The sequence below is a fragment of the Protomyctophum bolini genome (genome assembly GCF_963924005.1).
Source record: "Protomyctophum bolini genome assembly, chromosome: 13".
Taxonomy (NCBI): Eukaryota; Metazoa; Chordata; class Actinopteri; order Myctophiformes; family Myctophidae; genus Protomyctophum; species Protomyctophum bolini.
The window spans coordinates 40,934,220-40,954,439 of record NC_137874.1 but is presented as its reverse complement, the minus strand read 5'-3'; the positions used below and the strand labels follow the sequence as shown (position 1 = coordinate 40,954,439).

General features: G+C 42.1%; 1 protein-coding gene across 3 annotated transcripts; it reads left to right on the top strand.

The window, feature by feature from the left end:
- Positions 1 to 5,196: 5,196 nt before the first annotated feature.
- LOC308326650 (uncharacterized protein) lies at positions 5,197 to 19,798 on the top strand. Of its 3 annotated transcripts, XM_080779621.1 has the most exons (13): positions 5,197 to 5,243; positions 5,819 to 5,837; positions 8,503 to 8,615; positions 9,623 to 9,665; positions 10,250 to 10,293; positions 11,430 to 11,475; positions 13,717 to 13,754; positions 14,867 to 14,917; positions 15,573 to 15,606; positions 15,971 to 16,041; positions 17,337 to 17,399; positions 18,014 to 18,082; positions 19,336 to 19,798. In XM_080779621.1, exons 3-13 carry the CDS (start codon positions 8,513 to 8,515, stop codon positions 19,398 to 19,400), a joined length of 627 nt encoding a protein of 208 aa, XP_080635747.1. In that variant the 5' UTR covers positions 5,197 to 5,243; positions 5,819 to 5,837; positions 8,503 to 8,512; the 3' UTR covers positions 19,401 to 19,798. The 3 variants fall into 3 exon arrangements, with proteins under 3 accessions (XP_080635747.1, XP_080635748.1, XP_080635749.1); XM_080779622.1 differs by lacking the exon at positions 5,819 to 5,837 and having other exon boundaries at positions 5,219 to 5,255; positions 8,501 to 8,615; XM_080779623.1 differs by lacking the exon at positions 5,197 to 5,243 and having other exon boundaries at positions 10,234 to 10,293.
- Positions 19,799 to 20,220: the final 422 nt, after the last annotated feature.

Below are 20,220 nucleotides of genomic sequence, written 5' to 3'. Positions count from 1 at the left end.
GTTGTCACACGTCTAATAACAACAACACGGAACAATAGACTCTTAACGATCCTCGGCCATTGAAATGTTAATGCTTAAGACTGGAGCGCACGTAGACACATACATGTCCCGACCCAAACATTGAGGAGCTAAAGTAAACGTGACGTTGTTGTGATTAAACATAATGTGCCACGAAAAATAGCTGTCCATAGATGTCCAAACATGATCGCCGTCACAGTCGCAATACTTTTCAGTTGTGTGGTACTTTTATATTGATTTAACTGTAACAGAAAGTTCTATCCAGACTATCGACAGTCCCATCTCCCAGTCACGGAGCTGGGACTGACAGTACACACAGAGACGAGAGAGCAGCAGCACCAGCTAGCTGAAGCCAGGTGTTGCCAGTATAACTCTATGGCAGAAACAAGCCACCTAGGTCTATACAAAATAAGACAAAAAGAAGCAACACTGGTAATTTCTGGCCAGTGTTGCCAAATAAGCGATTAGTAAGTAATTTAATTTAATTTATAAGCGATTTGGGGATTATTTTTGTAGATTGAAAAAATATTGGGGGTCCTTTGCTCTTGGCATGGAAATGTTTGAGAACCACTGCTCTAAAACAATATTAGACAAAGTTTGAGCCACAAACACATTGCTCTCTCTCTTCTCCTTTTGTATAAATTAAATAGGCTGTTTCACCATGTTTGCGTTTTTATGAGAAATAAAAAACACTTTCTGTTATTATAATAATTTATAACCCATCCGTTACTACATGTGCAGGGCACACTACTGAGTTTAAAAACACAGCTGAAACATGAAGTGGACTCTGTCAACTCCTGAAAATTCCTTCTTCCCATATTGCGCTGCAACGACACTGGGATGAGCCCGGCGAAGCCGGGCGAAATTCTAGTATATATATATATATATATATATATATATACGGACCTGGGATATGACGCTACCTAGCGTCGACGTCTGTATATATACGTACCTGGGGAAGAAAGAGTTAAAGGTATATACAGTCAAGGACAAATGGATGATGCAAAATTAAAAGCCAGAGACGTGTTTCCATTCTGATCCATTATTTATTCAATACAAAAATAGCATTGCAACAAAATAACGGATACATCACAATGGCCTATAGAAGAATCAACATATATACAGATTTAAATAGTGCAGAAAAAGCCAGGCCTAGTAGGTATAAATAAGTATGCCTAAAATCATATTTACAAAACGTTTCAGATGGGGGGGGGGGGGGGAAACAGAGATGATTTAAATCGAATATTTAGACAAATTCATGCAAGGGGAACTTTCTCAGGACTTGCATGGGCAAAGAAAATCAACTTAAAAATCTCAAAATGGGTCAGAAAGACTGCGCCGACGTGCTAGTGTTAAATGTATATGAAAAACAACAAAACAAACAAACAAAAACACGAAGAGTTGAAATGTGGAGATACAGTAGATATACAGTAGGTCTCTGCTGCGCGACAGCAACACTAATGCTTTCTCAACAGGAAGCTCTTGGAACATCTTGTGATGTGCGTGCGGAACTACCGTGGCCTGTTGTTGCCTTACTGTATGTTCCGTCTTACTGTTAATGTTCCAGTCTTATAGGGAAGGAACTTGTTTGTGCTTTAGGTCAGAACTATTGTGACTATTCTAGTGACATACCCTGCAGTTGTTGTTTGATTGATTGATTGATTTGATATTTGAAGTATTTATTAACAGTTTGCAGAATTATAGTATACATTTCAAGCACAGCTCGATACAAAAACTGTTAACTGTGAGTGGACGACCCAATAAAGCACTACACTTGTTTACAAGAGGGTCCACCTTATTGTTCAATTCATCATAACATTTAGAGACGTACAAATATACACTTCTATATAGCCAAAAAACTGGAAATCATCATAAAGGAGGTAAAAGGAAAACATACTGTATGTATTGTATAGTGAGGTTGAAAAGGGGTGTGTCGGGGGATTCAGATTTTACGGGGGCCAGTTTCGAATTGCAGCCGTCCGTATAGGTGCCCTTTTGAGAGCAGTTTTGAAGGAGTCGAGGGATTCGGTGTCAACGTTTGCTGCTCAGCCACTGCACTAGGACGTTGTTCAATGTCGTAGAGTATAATGATGACACGGTAAAATCTGTGTTTCTTTAACTGGGAGTGTACGGTACAAATGGTAAATGGTGCATTTATTTATAGCGCCTTTATCCAAGGCACTTTAGATTCACCACCCATTCATTCAACGATGACAGAGGAAACCTGCACATCGGGAGCAATTAGGGGTCCAGAGTCTTGCTCGAAGGACACTTCGACACTGGCCCGGGTTCGAACTGGCAACCTTGCGGATCCGGTCAGTCTATCTATACCGACCACTCTACCCCTGAGCCACTGCCACACAAATGGAACCCATTTGCACACCCTCTGATTTTAAATTAACCTCAAATTCACTAGTTGGAGAAAACACACCATTGGGAAGGTTTCAGGATTTATTGACAGTAAGGAAATGGAGGGATGAATGAAGGAGTTCGGGGGTCGCCGACCCTGGGAGGAGGTCGTATGGCGTTCGACTTACGGTGCGTATGGACGATCACCCCCCAGCAGGAACCTTGAGGAGGAGAGAAAGTTTTGTTTTAATCGTTTGTTCCACTTTATCATTTGTTCCACTGTCTCTGTCCTGTGTCCTAGTAGCATGCTACACTACAGCCCTCACTGTCTCTGTCCTGTGTCCTAGTTGCATGCTACACTACAGCCCCCCCACTGTCTCTGTCCTGTGTCCTAGTGGCATGCTACACTACAGTCCTCACTGTCTGTCCTGTGTCCTAGTAGCATCATGCTACACTACAGTCCTCACTGTCTGTCCTGTGTCCTAGTAGCATGCTACACTACAGTCCTCACTGTCTGTCCTGTGTCCTAGTGGCATGCTACACTACAGCCCCCACTGTCTCTGTCCTGTGTCCTAGTAGCATGCTACACTACAGCCCCCACTGTCTCTGTCCTGTGTCCTAGTAGCATGCTACACTACAGTCCTCACTGTCTGTCCTGTGTCCTAGTGGCATGCTACACTACAGCCCCACTGTCTGTCCTGTGTCCTAGTGGCATGCTACACTACAGCCCCCACTGTCTCTGTGTGTCCTAGTGACATGCTACACTACAGCCCCCACTGTCTCTGTCCTGTGTCCTAGTGGCATGCTACACTACAGCCCCCCCACTGTCTGTCCTGTGTCCTAGTGGCATTCTACACTACAGCCCCCACTGTCTGTCCTGTGTCCTAGTGGCATGCTACACTACAGCCCCCACTGTCTGTCCTGTGTCCTAGTAGCATGCTACACTACAGCCCCCACTGTCTGTCCTGTGTCCTAGTAGCATGCTACACTACAGCCCCCCCACTGTCTCTGTCCTGTGTCCTAGTAGCATGCTACACTACAGCCCCCCCACTGTCTCTGTCCTGTGTCCTAGTAGCATGCTACACTACAGCCCCCACTGTCTCTGTCCTGTGTCCTAGTAGCATCATGCTACACTACAGCCCTCACTGTCTGTCCTGTGTCCTAGTAGCATGCTACACTACAGCCCCCCCACTGTCTCTATCCTGTGTCCTAGTGGCATGCTACACTACAGCCCCACTGTCTCTGTCCTGTGTCCTAGTAGCATTCTACACTACAGCCCCCACTGTCTCTGTCCTGTGTCCTAGTAGCATTCTACACTACAGCCCCCACTGTCTCTGTCCTGTGTCCTAGTGGCATGCTATACTACAGCCCCCCCACTGTCTCTGTCCTGTGTCCTAGTAGCATTCTACACTACAGCCCCCACTGTCTCTGTCCTGTGTCCTAGTAGCATTCTACACTACAGCCCCACTGTCTCTGTCCTGTGTCCTAGTGGCATGCTACACTACAGCCCCCACTGTCTCTGTCCTGTGTCCTAGTAGCATGCTACACTACAGCCCCCACTGTCTGTCCTGTGTCCTAGTAGCATGCTACACTACAGCCCCCCCACTGTCTCTGTCCTGTGTCCTAGTAGCATGCTACACTACAGCCCCCCCACTGTCTCTGTCCTGTGTCCTAGTAGCATTCTACACTACAGCCCCCACTGTCTCTGTCCTGTGTCCTAGTAGCATTCTACACTACAGCCCCACTGTCTCTGTCCTGTGTCCTAGTGGCATGCTACACTACAGCCCCCACTGTCTCTGTCCTGTGTCCTAGTAGCATGCTACACTACAGCCCCCACTGTCTGTCCTGTGTCCTAGTAGCATGCTACACTACAGCCCCCCCACTGTCTCTGTCCTGTGTCCTAGTAGCATGCTACACTACAGCCCCCCCACTGTCTCTGTCCTGTGTCCTAGTAGCATGCTACAACCCGCATTTAAATTAGCAATGCATTAATGTATTGGCAGGCTGGCAGCTTAGCCTATAATAATACATCAAAATAATATTTAATGATTTGTTTTTATAAAAACCTAAATCTGCATAATAACTACCGGTATAGTAACTACAGCTGTCAAATTATATAGTGGATTTAATATTGCAATTTTCTTTGTCTCCAAACTGCACTTACAGGTACAGTGCTTGAGAAGGTATACTTATACCAACGTGTGTGTGTGTGTGTGTGTGTGTGTGTGTGTGTGTGTGTGTGTGTGTGTGTGTGTGTGTGTGTGTGTGTGTGTGTGTGTGTGTGTGTGTGTGTGTGTGTGTGTGTGTGTGTGTGTGTGTGTGTGTGTGTGTGTGTGTGTGTGTGTGTGTGTGTGTGTGTGTGTGTGTGTGTGTGTGTGTGTGTGTGTGTGCGTGTGTGTGTGTGTGTGTGTGTGTGCGTGCATGCATGCGTGCGTGTGCTCATGTGGCCCATAGTCACTTCTTTCGGGCTTGTTTTCATAATAGACCTGGGTTGCTTGTAAATGTACTATTGCTCAAGTACATTTAGAATTCCAGGCTTTTACCTTTTGTAACGGGTGTATTTTCTACAATGCAGTATTCATGTGCGTGTACTTTTCCCACCATGCTGATGTGAGCGAGGGTCTTCTTCCTGTGAGCGAGGTGATGAGGAGGAGGAGGAGGGGAGGAGGGCGGATGTGGTGAGGGCTTCAGTTTGAAAGAGGAAGCGTGTTAACCTCTTCCGTCTGCAGCACAATGCTCTGTGTGTCGACTGTCGACAACGCTATTGTCTCACTGGTCACACTGTGAGACTGAGCTGAGAGGAGAGGAGGAGAGGAGAGGGGCCTTCACTGGTCACACTGTGAGACTGAGCTGAGAGGAGAGGAGGAGAGGAGAGGGGCCTTCACTGGTCACACTGTGAGACTGAGAGGAGAGGAGGAGAGGGGCCTTCACTGGTCACACTGTGAGACTGAGAGGAGAGGAGGAGAGGGGCCTTCACTGGTCACACTGTGAGACTGAGAGGAGAGGAGGAGAGGGGCCTTCACTGGTCACACTGTGAGACTGAGAGGAGAGGAGGAGAGGGGCCTTCACTGGTCACACTGTGAGACTGAGAGGAGAGGAGGAGAGGGGCCTTCACTGGTCACACTGTGAGACTGAGAGGAGAGGAGGAGAGGGGCCTTCACTGGTCACACTGTGAGACTGAGCTGAGAGGAGAGGGGCCTTCACTGGTCACACTGTGAGACTGAGCTGAGAGGAGAGGGGCCTTCACTGGTCACACTGTGAGACTGAGCTGAGAGGAGAGGGGCCTTCACTGGTCACACTGTGAGACTGAGCTGAGAGGAGAGGGGCCTTCACTGGTCACACTGTGAGACTGAGCTGAGAGGAGAGGGGCCTTCACTGGTCACACTGTGAGACTGAGCTGAGAGGAGAGGGGCCTTCACTGGTCACACTGTGAGACTGAGCTGAGGGGAGGAGAGGGGCCTTCACTGGAGGTAAAAACAAAAACCACACACACACACACACACACACACACACACACACACACACACATGTCAAAACGTCATTCTCCTTGTGTGCTTTTTGGTGGAGAGTTGAAAATGATGTAATAATTGCTTTAATTCTGGGGGTGTCTATTGTGGTGTCGAAAGCAATATTTGGGCTTATAATATTTATAGGTTCATATTCAGGGGGGATAAAAAAGTGAGATTGGAAGTGATGAAACCAAAACAAACAAACAAGTAGTACCACTAATAAAAGTCTGGGGTTCTCCCTTCTGTTTGTGTGTACAATAGGCCTGTCTCACAGCCAATCCCCGCCCCCTTTCCAGACCTAGTGGCGTTGACGTGAAGTCACTCCATATAGACATTACATGTTAAAAGAGCTACATTCAGAAGCCATATAAACAACGCTTTTTCTGAAGGTAAACTTTATTTGTTTTAGCGGCCTTAACATCTTGTTTTCTTCATAATAATAATATTGGTCTTTTACATTTTAATTTGGAAACGGCCTTAAATGGTGCATAGAAAGCCGGTAGGGATGTAGCTCTGGTTCCATATAGCCTTTTTTGATTGATTGAACAGTTTGTAGAATTACAGTACATTTCAAGCACAAACTCAATACAAAGACTGTTAACTGTGAGTGGACGACCCAATTAAGCATTACACTTGTTTACAACAGGGTCCACATTGTTCAATTCATCAAAACATTTAGAGACATACAAATAGACACTTCTATGTAGTTAAAAAACAGAACAGGAATTCATCATATAGGAAGCAAAAAGGGAAAAGATACATATACAGTGAGGGGAAAAGGGGGGGGGGGGGGGGGGATTCAGATTTTACAGGGGCCAGTTTCGAATTGCAGCCATCCGTAGGTGCCCTTTGAGAGCGGTTTTGAAGGAGTCAAGGGACAGGGTCAAGGGACTGAAACGTTTGCTTTTTAATTTCACCATGAGCACAGAGCACCATGAGCACAGCATCATAAAATAAAATATTTTTTATTTTTCTAAGTCTCAAGTCTAAGGAGTTTTACTTTTTTTATACGGTGAGCGAGTCTTTTCCTGTCAAAGTTTCCCATATATTATAAGGCCCATTATTTATTCAGGAATTTGAGCCACGTACGGACCACATTTTGATGAGCCTCTCAGACCAGAAACTAAAGAATGTTTTGTTTGTCGGTGCTCGTCCTCCTGGATTTAAGCCCGGCATTTGACCTGGTAGACCACAATAATATGTTACTCCACCGTCTTCAACACATTGTTGGTCTAAATGGGAAAGTCCTAAACTGGATACGAACCTACATCACAGGGAGACAATTCTGTGTTGGCCTGGGAGACAGTGTATATCTGGCAAACATGCTGTCCCCTTTGGTGTCGCCCAAGGGAGTAACTGACCGTGCTCCCCTATTGTTCTCTCTCTACATGCTCCCTCTAGGAGACATCATTAGAAAGCACAACGTCAATTATCACTCATATACGCAGATGACACACACACAATTATACATTTCCATAGAACCATCACAACACAGATGCAGTAAACCACCTCACCGCCTGCCTCAGGGATATAACCAACTGGATGAGCGCAAACCTATTAAAACTATAAACGACAATAAAACAGAGGTGCTACATGGTATAGGCCCTAAGTTAAAAAGAGATCATGTGATGAACTCTCTAGGACATCTAGCCGCGTGGGTTAAACCACAAGTAACCAGCCTCAGAGTAATAATAGATTCAGACCTCAACTTCACATCCCACATCAACAAAATAACCAAAATTGCATTTTTTCATCTCAGAAATATAACCAAGATGTAAAAAAAATCATCGACGCTTTTGTCACTAGCCGCCTAGATTACTGCAACGCTCTAATCACAGGACTGGCCATAGACAGACTACAACTCATACAAAACTCTGCTGCTAGATTATTAACGAAAACAAAGAAAAGAGAACACATCACACCAGTATTAAACACCCTCCACTGGCTTCCAGTCTCCCATAGAATAGATTTTAAGGTATACTACTTATAGTTTACAACAGCCAAGGCCCTGCATATAGAACATAACAGATTTCCTACCATCATACACTCCATCTATCTAGAACACTAAGATCCTCAACAGCAGGTTTACTATATTATTCTATATATATATTTTTCTCTTAACAAATATCTTAAATGCTGGACCTATTTTTATCTCAATGTCTGATGCCATGCACATTCACGGTCTTGTCTTGTCTTGTCTTGTGTTTTTTTTAACCTATATGACCGTACTGTAAAGCACTTGATGTATGTCCTGCCTGTGAAGCACTTTGAACTGCAACCCTGTATGAAAGGTGCTATATAAATAAAGCTTATTATTATTATCTATCGCTCTATTAATTAATTAATTAATATTTGCCTTTACGCAATTTCGCCAGAGCCATATACCAAAAAGGGGGTTTTGAGGTATAGGTGGGACATTTTGACAACTTTTTTATCATAGCTCGTCATTTTCAGCCACATTTCTTCCAATAAGAAAACACTGATTAGAAGTATATTTCCGGGGGGTGCAGATACCCCCCCCCCCCTCCAGTGACTGTAATATATCTCTTCCTCCTGCTTTTGTAATGAACTATGTGTACTTCTGTAACCGTACATAATGACTCAACTTCCTCTTGTGTCGTTGCAGGCATGACAGTATGACGGGCAGCGACGTCGCCGCGACCGCCGTCCTGACGGTGGTGTCGGTGTTCTCGCTCAGCGCGCTCACGTTCCTGTGTCTGCGATGCAGGAAGAAGAGCCGTAAGTTTGCAGAAATAGCAGATCTACAAGCTCATACGAGCTTGTAGGTCTGCTGTTTTGTGTTCTGTTGTACTGTTCTGCATGTTTCTACACCATACTGTCCATGCCTAACAGGAACAAACTTTTCAGTATCACCCGTATTGCTTCCAAAATCATCGGACTTCCTACACCCACACTTTCTGATATGAACAATAATGCCATCACACGACTAGCACTCTCGATATCAAATGACACTGACCATCCTCTGTATCGTTTCTTTAACCTCATGCCATCTGGACAAAGATACAGAACCTTGCCATGGAAAAAGGACCGTTTTAGTAGGAGTTTTGTCCCCTCAGCCATCGCGGCATTAAACAAACTGCCCCGCCGATAGGATGGTTCTGTACACAGCTTGTGGGGACCTCATGTTTTGTTTTTTTGTACTGTCTTGGTGTAATGTGCTCTGTGTTGTTTTTGATGTGGGTGTTGAACTGTTGAACAGATTGTGAAGACAAATATCCTTCGGTACAATAAAGATTATTATTATTATTATTTTAGAAAAATCGTGAAAATGTGGTGCAAATCCTGACCGAAAACTATCAGGATTTTGTCAGGCCTAAATGGGTTATCCCATTTAGGACTGTCTATGAGGCCGTTTCTAGAAACGCCTTCTAAATCATTTTAATCCATTTTGGGGAACCCCTTTTGGTGTTTTAAGCATTATGTTATGCTTTTTGAATATATATTCTTTCAGAGCGAACGTTTTTAACGGAAATCTTTGCTTCTGGGGGGGGGGGGTGAAATGTGAAATGTTTTTTTTTCTCCAAAGTCTCCTGAACTTGAACACGGCATTTTTTGCGTTGCACAAATTTGTTTCGAAATCCATGTCGTTACACATGCACCGCATCTCCACTATATCCTCTCCTCTCCTCTCCTCCCCTCCCCTCCCCCCCTCCTCTCCTCTCCTCTCCTCTCCTCTCCTCTCCTCTCCTCTCCTCTCCTCTCCTCTCCTCTCCTCTCCTCTACAGAGATCATACATGAAGAGAACCGCCTGTATGACCAGCAGACATTGTGAGTATAGATATTTCATCCAACCTGCTGAGCCAGTTGGTGGAACGTACTGTATATAACAGCTAGCTCAACGTATATATTTATATAACAGCTCTGAGCCAGTTGGTGGAACGTATATAAGTACAACGTCTCAAGTCCTACGTTAACCCATTTAGACGTGATAACGGTTCTACAAATGTCTTCTATAAATCTTGACAGTTTTCTGAAGGAAGAAACTTTTTTTTTTTTTTACAATTGTTTTTATTATCGTGAGAACGGTGGCTTCCATTTTCGGATTGCAACTTTTCAGGACTAGAAAGCCTTGGATTCCCCATCGATGATGTCACTGGTGGACGGGTTTCTGAACTGCCCACTGCTCCTCCTCCTATGAGACACAGACTTGAGTAGAAAAGAATGGTGCCATTTTATCAGAGGACCTAATATATCAAGATAGGTTGAAAAGTGGTGAAGTTGTCCTTTAAACATATTTGCCCGTAAATGCTATACTTGCCACTACAGTGTAAGGGATTCACTTTTTTTTCCTATTAGAATTAGATTAGATTGTGTATTTTTTTTAACTGACTTGAAGCACTATATGTTGACAGCCAACGCGAGGGGAGCAGGTTCGCTGTGATGCGCTCAAAAACAGGTAAACGTATACACACAATTATCATTATTTAATATAACATAATTATGCAATTACTACAGAGATTATACATGTTGATGTGAGATCATGTTATCAATATAGAAATAAAAAGGTGAGGAAGCCAGATCAATACTAGGGATGCTCCGATCAGATCAATACTAGGGATAATCCGAGAATGTGTAGGCCTGTCACAAAGATGAAAAATTATATTATACCATATATACCACTTAACCCATTCTGAATATAATATCCCTTTTGGTGTTAGCATCATGTCATGCTTTATCTATTGAAAAATAGCAGATCTACAAGCTCATAGCGCGCCACCGAGTGGCGCGCTACGAGCTTGTAGGTCTGCTATTTTTTGAAAAATCAAAGAACGACTGACATTTTTTAGAATCTGATCTCAGGTCAGAATGGGTTAATCAGACCAGTGTCTGTGTCCAGTGGAAACCTCGTATGAATCTGATCTCAGGTCAGAATGGTGTAAAACAGTGGTTCCCAAAGTGGGGTGGGGTCCGGGGACCCCCAGGGGACAGGAGTCCTTGAGGGAGTTCCAGCTAAATTACAGTTAGGTCTGTAACTCTGAGAGTGTACAAATGGATTTGTACACTCTCAGAGTTAAATTAGCTTTGATTTGACAATATACACTGCATGGGGTCCCAGAGATAGAAATGCCAATAAATAGGGTCCCATAGCCTATAGTTCAGGTCAAACCGGGGGTCCTAGAGACGTATAGATCCTCTCTTATGGGGGTCCTTGGCATGTATTTTCAAATGGGGGTCCTCAGGCTAATGAGTATCGTTTTGGGCGTCCTTTACATGAAAAGGTTTGGGAACCACTGCCGTATAAACTGCATGTAAAAGATTGGTTTTCCAGATTGCCGATCACAGATATAGGGCCGATTCATACTCCTATTTCACCGCTGTTTCGGCGCTGTAGTGCCGAAATGATTTCGTCTCGTCAGAAATTTTCAGTAGCAACGAAGAGCCGACTTTAGGACGGTACCCGCCCCCCCCCCCCCCCCCCCCCCCCCCCCGAACCTCAAATGATGTCACATTGTAGGCTCTACAGCGCCGAACCCACTTTTATTCGGCTCTAAAATAGGGTAAATTGTTCTGTTGTTCTGTTGTTCCATGCAGTCACCAAGCCCAATCAGATTACAAGACAGCTACCCACAGCCCCGGGGTAAGTACAGTATGATAATACTATAGCCTACCAGCCTGTCTATACTGTACATATTGTACATTTTCTGCATTTATTCTCTCATTTACTGCATTACTGTATTGCACTCTGGCTGGACGCCACTCTTCATTTCATTGTCAAAGTATTTGTGTAGGCCTACTATGTGCAGTGACAATAAATGTAATCTAATCTAATCTAAAACTGTAGCCAATACTGTATAATACTGACAGCCTGTAACTTTTTAACAACTAAACGTGGGAAAGACTGAGGTGCTGGTCTTTGATCATAATTATGCCCCAAGCTGTCCCACGTACCGCTTGACTGTCCTTGGCCCACTCTCAGTGCCAACACCCCAACGCCCCGTTGTCTAAAACCTAGGAGTGCTCTTTGACAAATTTAAATTTGATAAGCAGATTAGTGCCGTTGTCAAAGCTATAGCTTTTTCCAACTATAAGGCTGCTGGCCGCAAGATCAAGGTATAAGGTAAAGGTAAACTTATTTATAAAGCGCCTTTCAAAACAAATGTCACAACGTGCTGTACAATAAATAAAATGAAATAAAACAAGAGCGACACATACAGTAGATCAACAATTAAACAACAACACAATAGAGCACCGAAGTCTGACGTCACTTTCAGTAGAGGGCGTCAGTCCCCAGGTTCATGTATTTGTTTAGTTGCATTGAACCAGGGGAATCGAAGGGATGAGCGAGTTACGTCAGGACTTCGGTGCTCTATGACAGAGTAGTAATAAAATATATAAACATACAGTAGGTATCATATAGACAATATTACAAACAAAAGTGCCTACGAAACAAATAGGTTTTTAGCAGCTTTTTAAACGTCTCGACAGATTCTGCCCTCCTTAGGGAACGAGGTAATTCATTCCATAGGGAAGGGGCTACAACTGCAAAAGCTCTATCGCCTTTTGTTCTTAGTCTTGTTTTCGGGAACTTTAAGAAGGTCTTTACCTGAAGACCTCAGTGTTCTCACATTTGCTATGGGGAATAAAAGTTAATTTATGTACGTGACGAGACATTGATTGATTGAAATATTTATTAACAGTTTGTAGAATTACAGTAGGCCTACATTTCAAGCACAAACTCAATACAGAGACTGTTAACTGTGAGTGGACGACCCAATTAAGCATTACACTTGTTTACAACAGGGTCCACATTGTTCAATTCATCAAAACATATAGAGACATACAAATAGACACTTCTATGTAGTTAAAGAACAGAACAGGAATTCATCATATATAAGCAAGAAGGGAAAAGATACAGTGAGGGGAAAAGGGGGGGGGGGGGGTGGGGTGGGGGAGGATTCAGATTTTACAGCCCATGGAGAGCTTTAAAAGTGATTAATACAATTTTAAAAACAATTCTGCAGTCAATTGGAAGCCAGTGTAAAGCAGCAAGCACAGGGGTGATACGAGACCTTCTAAAAGTGTTCGTTAAAAGTCTGGCAGCTGTATTCATTCTGCACCGACTGGAGGCGATGCATTGAAGAGCGACTGGAGGTATAGTGAACTGAATAATGAGTTGCAATAAATAGTCCAGCCGGGAGGAAGTAAAAGCATGAATGAGTTGTTCCAGATCTCGAAGGGTTTAAAAAAAGAGACTTGATTTTGGCAATGTTTCTTAGCTGAAAGAAACGGGTTTGAACCACTTTTTTTGATATGTGGCTCGAAATTCAAATCAAGGCCTGATATATCTACCTCCCTCTGACCTAGAGAGAGAGACAGTTGTCCATGCCTTCATTTCCTCGCAGCTTGACTACTGTATAATGCTCCGTGCCTTTAGGAATCCATCAATCTAGGTTCAAGGTTGTCTTTATTTGTCTCCCTCGGGAGAAATGTGTCTTGGAGACAGAGTCACAGCTGCATACAAAGAACAGACACGTTCACATACGAAAAGGAAAAACACCATGAAACACCCACAATATACACAAAACGGAGATATTGCACACATTTCCCTTTGATAAAGTGCAACTAGTCAAAAAAGTGCTTTTGGCAATCCTTGAATATCTGAGTCATTAAAGTGCATTCGGCAATCTCTGATTGAGCATTTTGATTGACATGCAGGGGAACAAAAGAGTGTTTAAATCTATTATACACACACACCAGGCGCCTACAACTAAAAATGCATGTTCTCAAGAGTCTTTGTGGTGCGAATGTGTTTAGATCAGGGTTAACACTGTCTATAACAGACCTGTTTTTGGCAAAACTCTGAATTTAACCTTTGCAGGGACGCTCCAGCGGTGGAACCCGTGCAGATCTCACCAGGTGAGCCCAGTTATGCCTAATTGATTCATGCTACACTGTATATATATATGCTCCTGGAACGGTGGACCCGATCAAGCTCACCGATGCGTCACAGTGTGTCTCTCCGTCGTGCAACGGAGGATAAACGAGACGTTAGTTTGTCGTACGTTTTCAGCCGCACACAGAACATGTCACTTTTTCTGTCTATGGAGTTAACATTATTCAAATAGACCCCCAGGTGGGTGCTGGCGGCGTGTTTCCTCCGCCGCGTCATCAGTGCCCATACCCGAAGGCGGGGTTGGCGAAAGGGACTTTCTGTGTGGAGTTTGCATGTTCTCCCCGTGTCCCCTAGGGTATAGGTACCCTCACAAAAAACATGCAGTAATCCTGGTCTCTAAACTGCCTCCCCCTGGCCAGCCGGGGCGCCTGATGGAGGGGAAAGGAACTGGTTGGAATAACGTGTTCCTTCCACGCGCTACGTCCAACCAGGGAAACTCCCCCCTGTCAGGTGTAAAGGAGCAACTTGGACACTCAGGCATGAAGGAAGCATGAGTTCAAGTCCGTTGCTCTCCCCTTGTCCCCCATATATGGGGACTAGGTTGGCGGAGGGTGTGTAGAGCCCAGTATCACATTAGATGATTGACACAGGGGTGAAAAATGGGTTACAAAATCGTAGGATAAAAAAATAAAAATAAAGGCCCAATCGAAAAAACACCATTTTAGTGACATCATAAGCCTAACCCCTCCCCATTATCATACAACAACAACAGCTGTGGGTGAGGCTTAAGTTCAGGTGGGTGGTGCTAGGGAGAAAAACAGGCATACTTAATGAACTGGTAGGTGTGGCCACATAAAAACATAATTTTAACACTTTTTTTTTTGTACACTTTTTTTTTATTTTAAGAAATCTTCCTCCTAGTATAATCGTAGTACCTGATGATCATGTTTTAGGATGGGGGAAAAATCACGGCACACTTTAATTAAGACAATGACGATGTCAATTATAGAGATGAAGATAATTGCACGTCTTTTATGTAAATCATCGATCATCAATGTCGATTACAGTCATCATAACAATGTATTTAATGACATGCAATTTAACTTAAAGTAAATATTCTTCATGTTGATTACAGTCACACATACCGAGGAGGAGGAGCCTAATTATGTTAATGTCTCCCGTCGTGGTGAGTACTGTACGACTGACAAGGTTATTAATATTCACCTCTGTAGTTATTACAGTATTCATTGCTGTCGGGGGAGGAAACTTCATAACTCCATTTTGTAGGTTTTTGAACCAATGGAAAGTAGTAAAAAGTGCTTTGGACAAAACCTCTTAACTCCATTGGACCCTCACAATGTCCGCTAAAGACACTAACTCCACCACCTCTTCCCCCCCCTCTCATGGAAGTAATTGACAATATATAAAGTTACAACACCAACTTTGATGAGGCGGTATTGCTTTGTTTAAAAATTATAATATATGGTTTACTTAACCCATTTTGGGAGGGAACCCCTTTTGGTGCATTATGTTATGCTTTGGCTATTGAAAAATAGCAGATCTACAAGCTCATAGCGTGCCACCGAGTGGCGCGCTACGAGCTTGTAGGTCTGCTATTTTTCAAAAATCAAAGAACGACTGACATAGAAACATAGCTTTTTCAGAAAACTGTCAGGATGTAGAAGACATTTTTAGAATCTGATCTCAGGTCCTGAAAATGTTACTGTATATTTTTGATTTCCTGAAAATTTGAGTTATGAGGTTTCCTCCCAGCATGTTGTACGGGGAAGAGTACCCATGGTCTAAAACTCTCTTTTGGTCTGATTGTTGTATCCTTGTAGCTCAGAGAAGAAGCACTATGGAGGCCATGTATGTGTAAGTATAAAAAACGCATGTTGTGTCATTCAGTTTGCTCACCGAAAGGCTTGGAAATCGTAAATCGTCACATCATTATCGTCGACTGTCCAGTCGTGTTAAAAGGAAAACTTCACCCTTTTAGCAAATAGATATAATTATGTCAATGACGTTTAGAAGATTTAGAACACTTTCCTGGGGGTCTTTATTTGTGTTTACTTTTACTTAAGTAAAACAACTGAGTACTGTTTCCACCACTGCAACAAATATGGTTAAAATATGGTTTAAAAGAATATTATTCGCTTGCGTGCAAAAGCAACAGGCACACATATTGAACACCAGAGACCTAATGCTTGGCATGATGTCTCCAATGATGTTTCTGCAGAAATCCACTCGCAGAATCAGATGTGTATCAAAACGTCGACGTGATCACAGAGACGGCACACTCACAAAACGGTACGTCTTATACTTCCCATTCATTAACATCTCTAGTTAAAACATGATGTCAAATAACAATATTTACAGATAAGCACAAAGTCGTCAATTGGTATGAGGAGTTTAAATGCTCACTGTATTTTTTACCATACATTGTGTTCTCTTCTTAAGCTACAATATTGTTGCTATTCATCATACAATCATGTGTGTGTATATATATATATATATATATATGTATATATATATATATATATATATATATATATATATATATAGGGTTTCAGTGTTAAATGTGCCACGGTGAAGTTAAATGTTATACTTTAGCTATATAATGTAGATTTAATTTCTCCCTCGTGCCTTCAGGCTGCCTATTACGAATTTGATATTCAGTGCTTATATACTGTACAGTGACTAGTCTCTCATAGTCATAGCATGGGAGATCTTATACTGTACCTGGGTACAGTGACTAGTCTCTCATAGTCATAGCATGGGAGATCTCACTATACCTGGGTACAGTGACTAGTCTCTCAGGCATAGCATGGGAGATCTTATACTGTACCTGGGTACAGTGACTAGTCTCTCATAGTCATAGCATGGGAGATCTCACTATACCTGGGTACAGTGACTAGTCTCTCATAGGCATAGCATGGGAGATCTTATACTATACCTGGGTACAGTGACTAGTCTCTCATAGTCATAGCATGGGAGATCTTATACTATACCTGGGTACAGTGACTAGTCTCTCATAGGCATAGCATGGGAGATCTTATACTATACCTGGGTACAGTGACTAGTCTCTCATAGGCATAGCATGGGAGATCTTATACTGTACCTGGGTACAGTGACTATAGTCTCTCATAGGCATAGCATGGGAGATCTTATACTATACAGGTATGTGTATTTTCACATCACGTGTATGTATTACACAGTATGAGGTTTCAAGCCTGACTATAATGTGAGTGATGGGTGGTGATATGCGTATGGTCGTATAGACACCAGTGGAATAATGTCAACTGAAACTAACGTGCAGCATGGAAGAGGAAACTGACGGGGGAGCCATTCAGTCACATCATATCCTTTCAAATAGCATTAGTTTCCAATACATAATATATGTCTTTGTCTCAGTGAAAAGCAGATCCGAAGTCAGTGAACACTTTCTGAGAACAATATTATTGAATCTCTTCTTGAGTATTTCCAGGACCTTGATGTTCTGTCTTACTATATTAAGAGGGTATAGGCAGACAGACAGACAGACAGAGTGTGTTTTGGTAACTAATGCAGCTCTTCTCTGTGCTTTCTTTCTTTTGTTCTTTTAGAAGAAGATAATAATCTGTACGATTATGAGAACATCTTTCCACCTTCTTTACCAGTCAGTGAAGGCAAGTCTATCTATGGATTTATTTATTTTCTTTATCTAAATAATTTGGGGGGGGTAAAATATTATATTATTATATTATAAACACTTAATTTGAATGGAGGAATATGTAATATCAATCACCTTTATTAGAAACTAACTGGAATTAGACCATCTGTACCGGAGTGAAAAATCTACTTTGAAAAACGATTGATTGAACTCAATAAGCTGTAATTGCAAACACCAAACAGACGCTCCACACGTCCCAAACTCTTCTCCCTTCTGGCTCCAAAACTATGGAATGCAACTGAACTGCAGCATCACTCCCAATCTTCCGCCGTAGTCTGAAAACCTTAGATAGCATTTGATACAGACTTATAGCATGTTATGTAGACAGCACTATAATTGCATTGTATGTAGTCATAGCACGTCATAGTACATATAACATAGTATAGTATTATATGTATAGTTTATATGTATAGTTTCATTATATAGATATTCCACTGTTACTTTCTTAGCTTACGCATGTTTCATGATAAATGCTTTTTATGTGATGTATTCCCATGCTTTTTTGTTCTTGCTTAATGTAAATCGCTCTGGATTAAGAGCGTCTGCTAAATGCCTAAATTGTAATTGTAGATGGCGATGACTACGAGAACTCAGACTTCCTGGAGCAAGTGGCCAATCAGAATCAGAAGCAGAAAGAAGGTAAGATGTGTCATCATGAATAGGTGAAACATCCACCCTCCTAAAGCCCAAACCACACCCAAATGGTTGAGACCTGACGGGACGAGTACTTTGACTCAAGTGCAGTGTTGTTTTTGGCAGCAAGTTTTAGTTTTAGTCATATAGTCTCTTGACCACCGCTGAAGTGCCCTTGGACAAGGCATTGAACCCCTACCATGAAATGTTCTATGAGCAGGGCCTGGCTGTAAACAAGTTCTTGAGCTTAGTCCACAGGTAAACATAGTACCTTTCCTTTCCTTAGTCCAGTTACCCTGGGTAAACATAGTACCTTTCCTTTCCTTTCCTTTCCTTAGTCCAGTTACCCTGGGTAAACATAGTACCTTTCCTTTCCTTTTGACTAGTTTTTATTCCGTTTGAGTCACATTTTAGTCACCGGAATGTTTTAGTGTTAAGGTCATTACACACTGGCGAATTGGCGACGCGATATATTCGTGCGAATAATTCGCATTTTAAAAAACCAATTGAAGTCCATGCAAGTTTCCACATCAGTGGCGAATGTGCGAAAATGCGACAGTTTTCGCTCTTTATTTGTTCGCTCTGGTGTCGAGATTCGCAGGCGAACTGCAACACTCCACATTTCGCATTTTCAGATCGCTTATTCGCATCGCGTCGCTAATTCGCCAGTGTGTAATGACCTTTAGTCTACTAATGTCAGAAGATTTTAGTCGACTAAATCTACATTTGATTTAGTCGACTAAAATGTATTTTGGCGGGCCTTGATGCCGTCGTAATGACTGATTTTACACTTGCTGAATGCAACCAAGTGTAACATGTCTTGTCCACTAGTCCCTTCCTAACATTTTACTAGTCTAGTATTTATCTGTTGGACGAAATTGTCAATACATTTAGTCTTAGTTTTAGTCATCATAGCGTAGTTTTCATTTATAGTTTCCATTTAGTAGCAGTATGGTTTACATAAGGTGTTCTTTTAACTTGATTTTAAAGATTACAAATTTTGTATTTGTATTGGTTGGTTCAGGGGGTTTTAGGGGAGGAGAGGAGGAGAGACACACATCTACCCATTTAGGCCTGACGTCGAAATAAAATAAAAGTATCCTGAAAGAATATATATTCAAAGATTTGTGCCGCATTTTCACGATTTTTCAATAGCTAAAGTATAACATAAATGCTTAGTTAAAACACCAAAAGGGGTTCCCGCCCAGAATGGGTTAAATCTTAACAATCTGCACTTTTTTTCCCCTCTCTCTTCCCAGAGGAAGATTATCCAGATTATGAGAATGCAGAGACACAACCTGATATGGACACACACAATACCTGAGTGTTCTTCTTTTATACTGTTCTATCACAATGCAGATTCAATATTCAGTTATCTATCTCTATTGAAACTGAAAGTTGACCTCTTTTCTACAAGCAAGTTTTGCTGGAACAGCAACACAGGATAATCTACATTCTAGACAGGCCGTCACTCTTTTTGTTACCGGTGATGTTATTATGCTGCCATCTATTGGCAGAGAAATTAAATTACTGCAGTTGTTGAATTATGTCATTTAATACCTTTACATGGTGAGAAATATTAGGCTAATGTTTTACTTAAGTACTTTTGAATTATCGGAGTATAGGAGTACTGTACAGGAGCAATCTTTTAAGCGCAAATGTGAAGTGCATTAAAATGACGATGCGTATGAAATTGAGATTATTTTTCTCTACTAGACTGACAGATGGGAGCGAGACAGCTGGCACAGAGGGAAACAATGAGCATTCAATAACAATTGAAAACATTATGGTACTGTGACATTTTATTTATTTAATAAGGTGGGTAATATAAGCTTAATTGGGCCAAATAAGTCACTTTTGTTGACTATGTTGTAGGCCTACTGTATGCTCAACAACTGTATTGTTTTTGGTTTTTGTTATGACAAAACAAAGAAAAGAAGAGGTTAAAACGACACATTATAGTATAGACTACTGCTTGTTCAATGACGACGCCAGGCCCAGGAAATAATTCCCAATGCATTTTTCCCTCATAGACATTTTTTTAAAGTATTTATTTAAAGACGTTTATGCCGCGGACAAAGCCAACTGGAGTTTTGACAAGTCATGACAACAAACACAACATTTTGGGCCGAACAAATAATTAC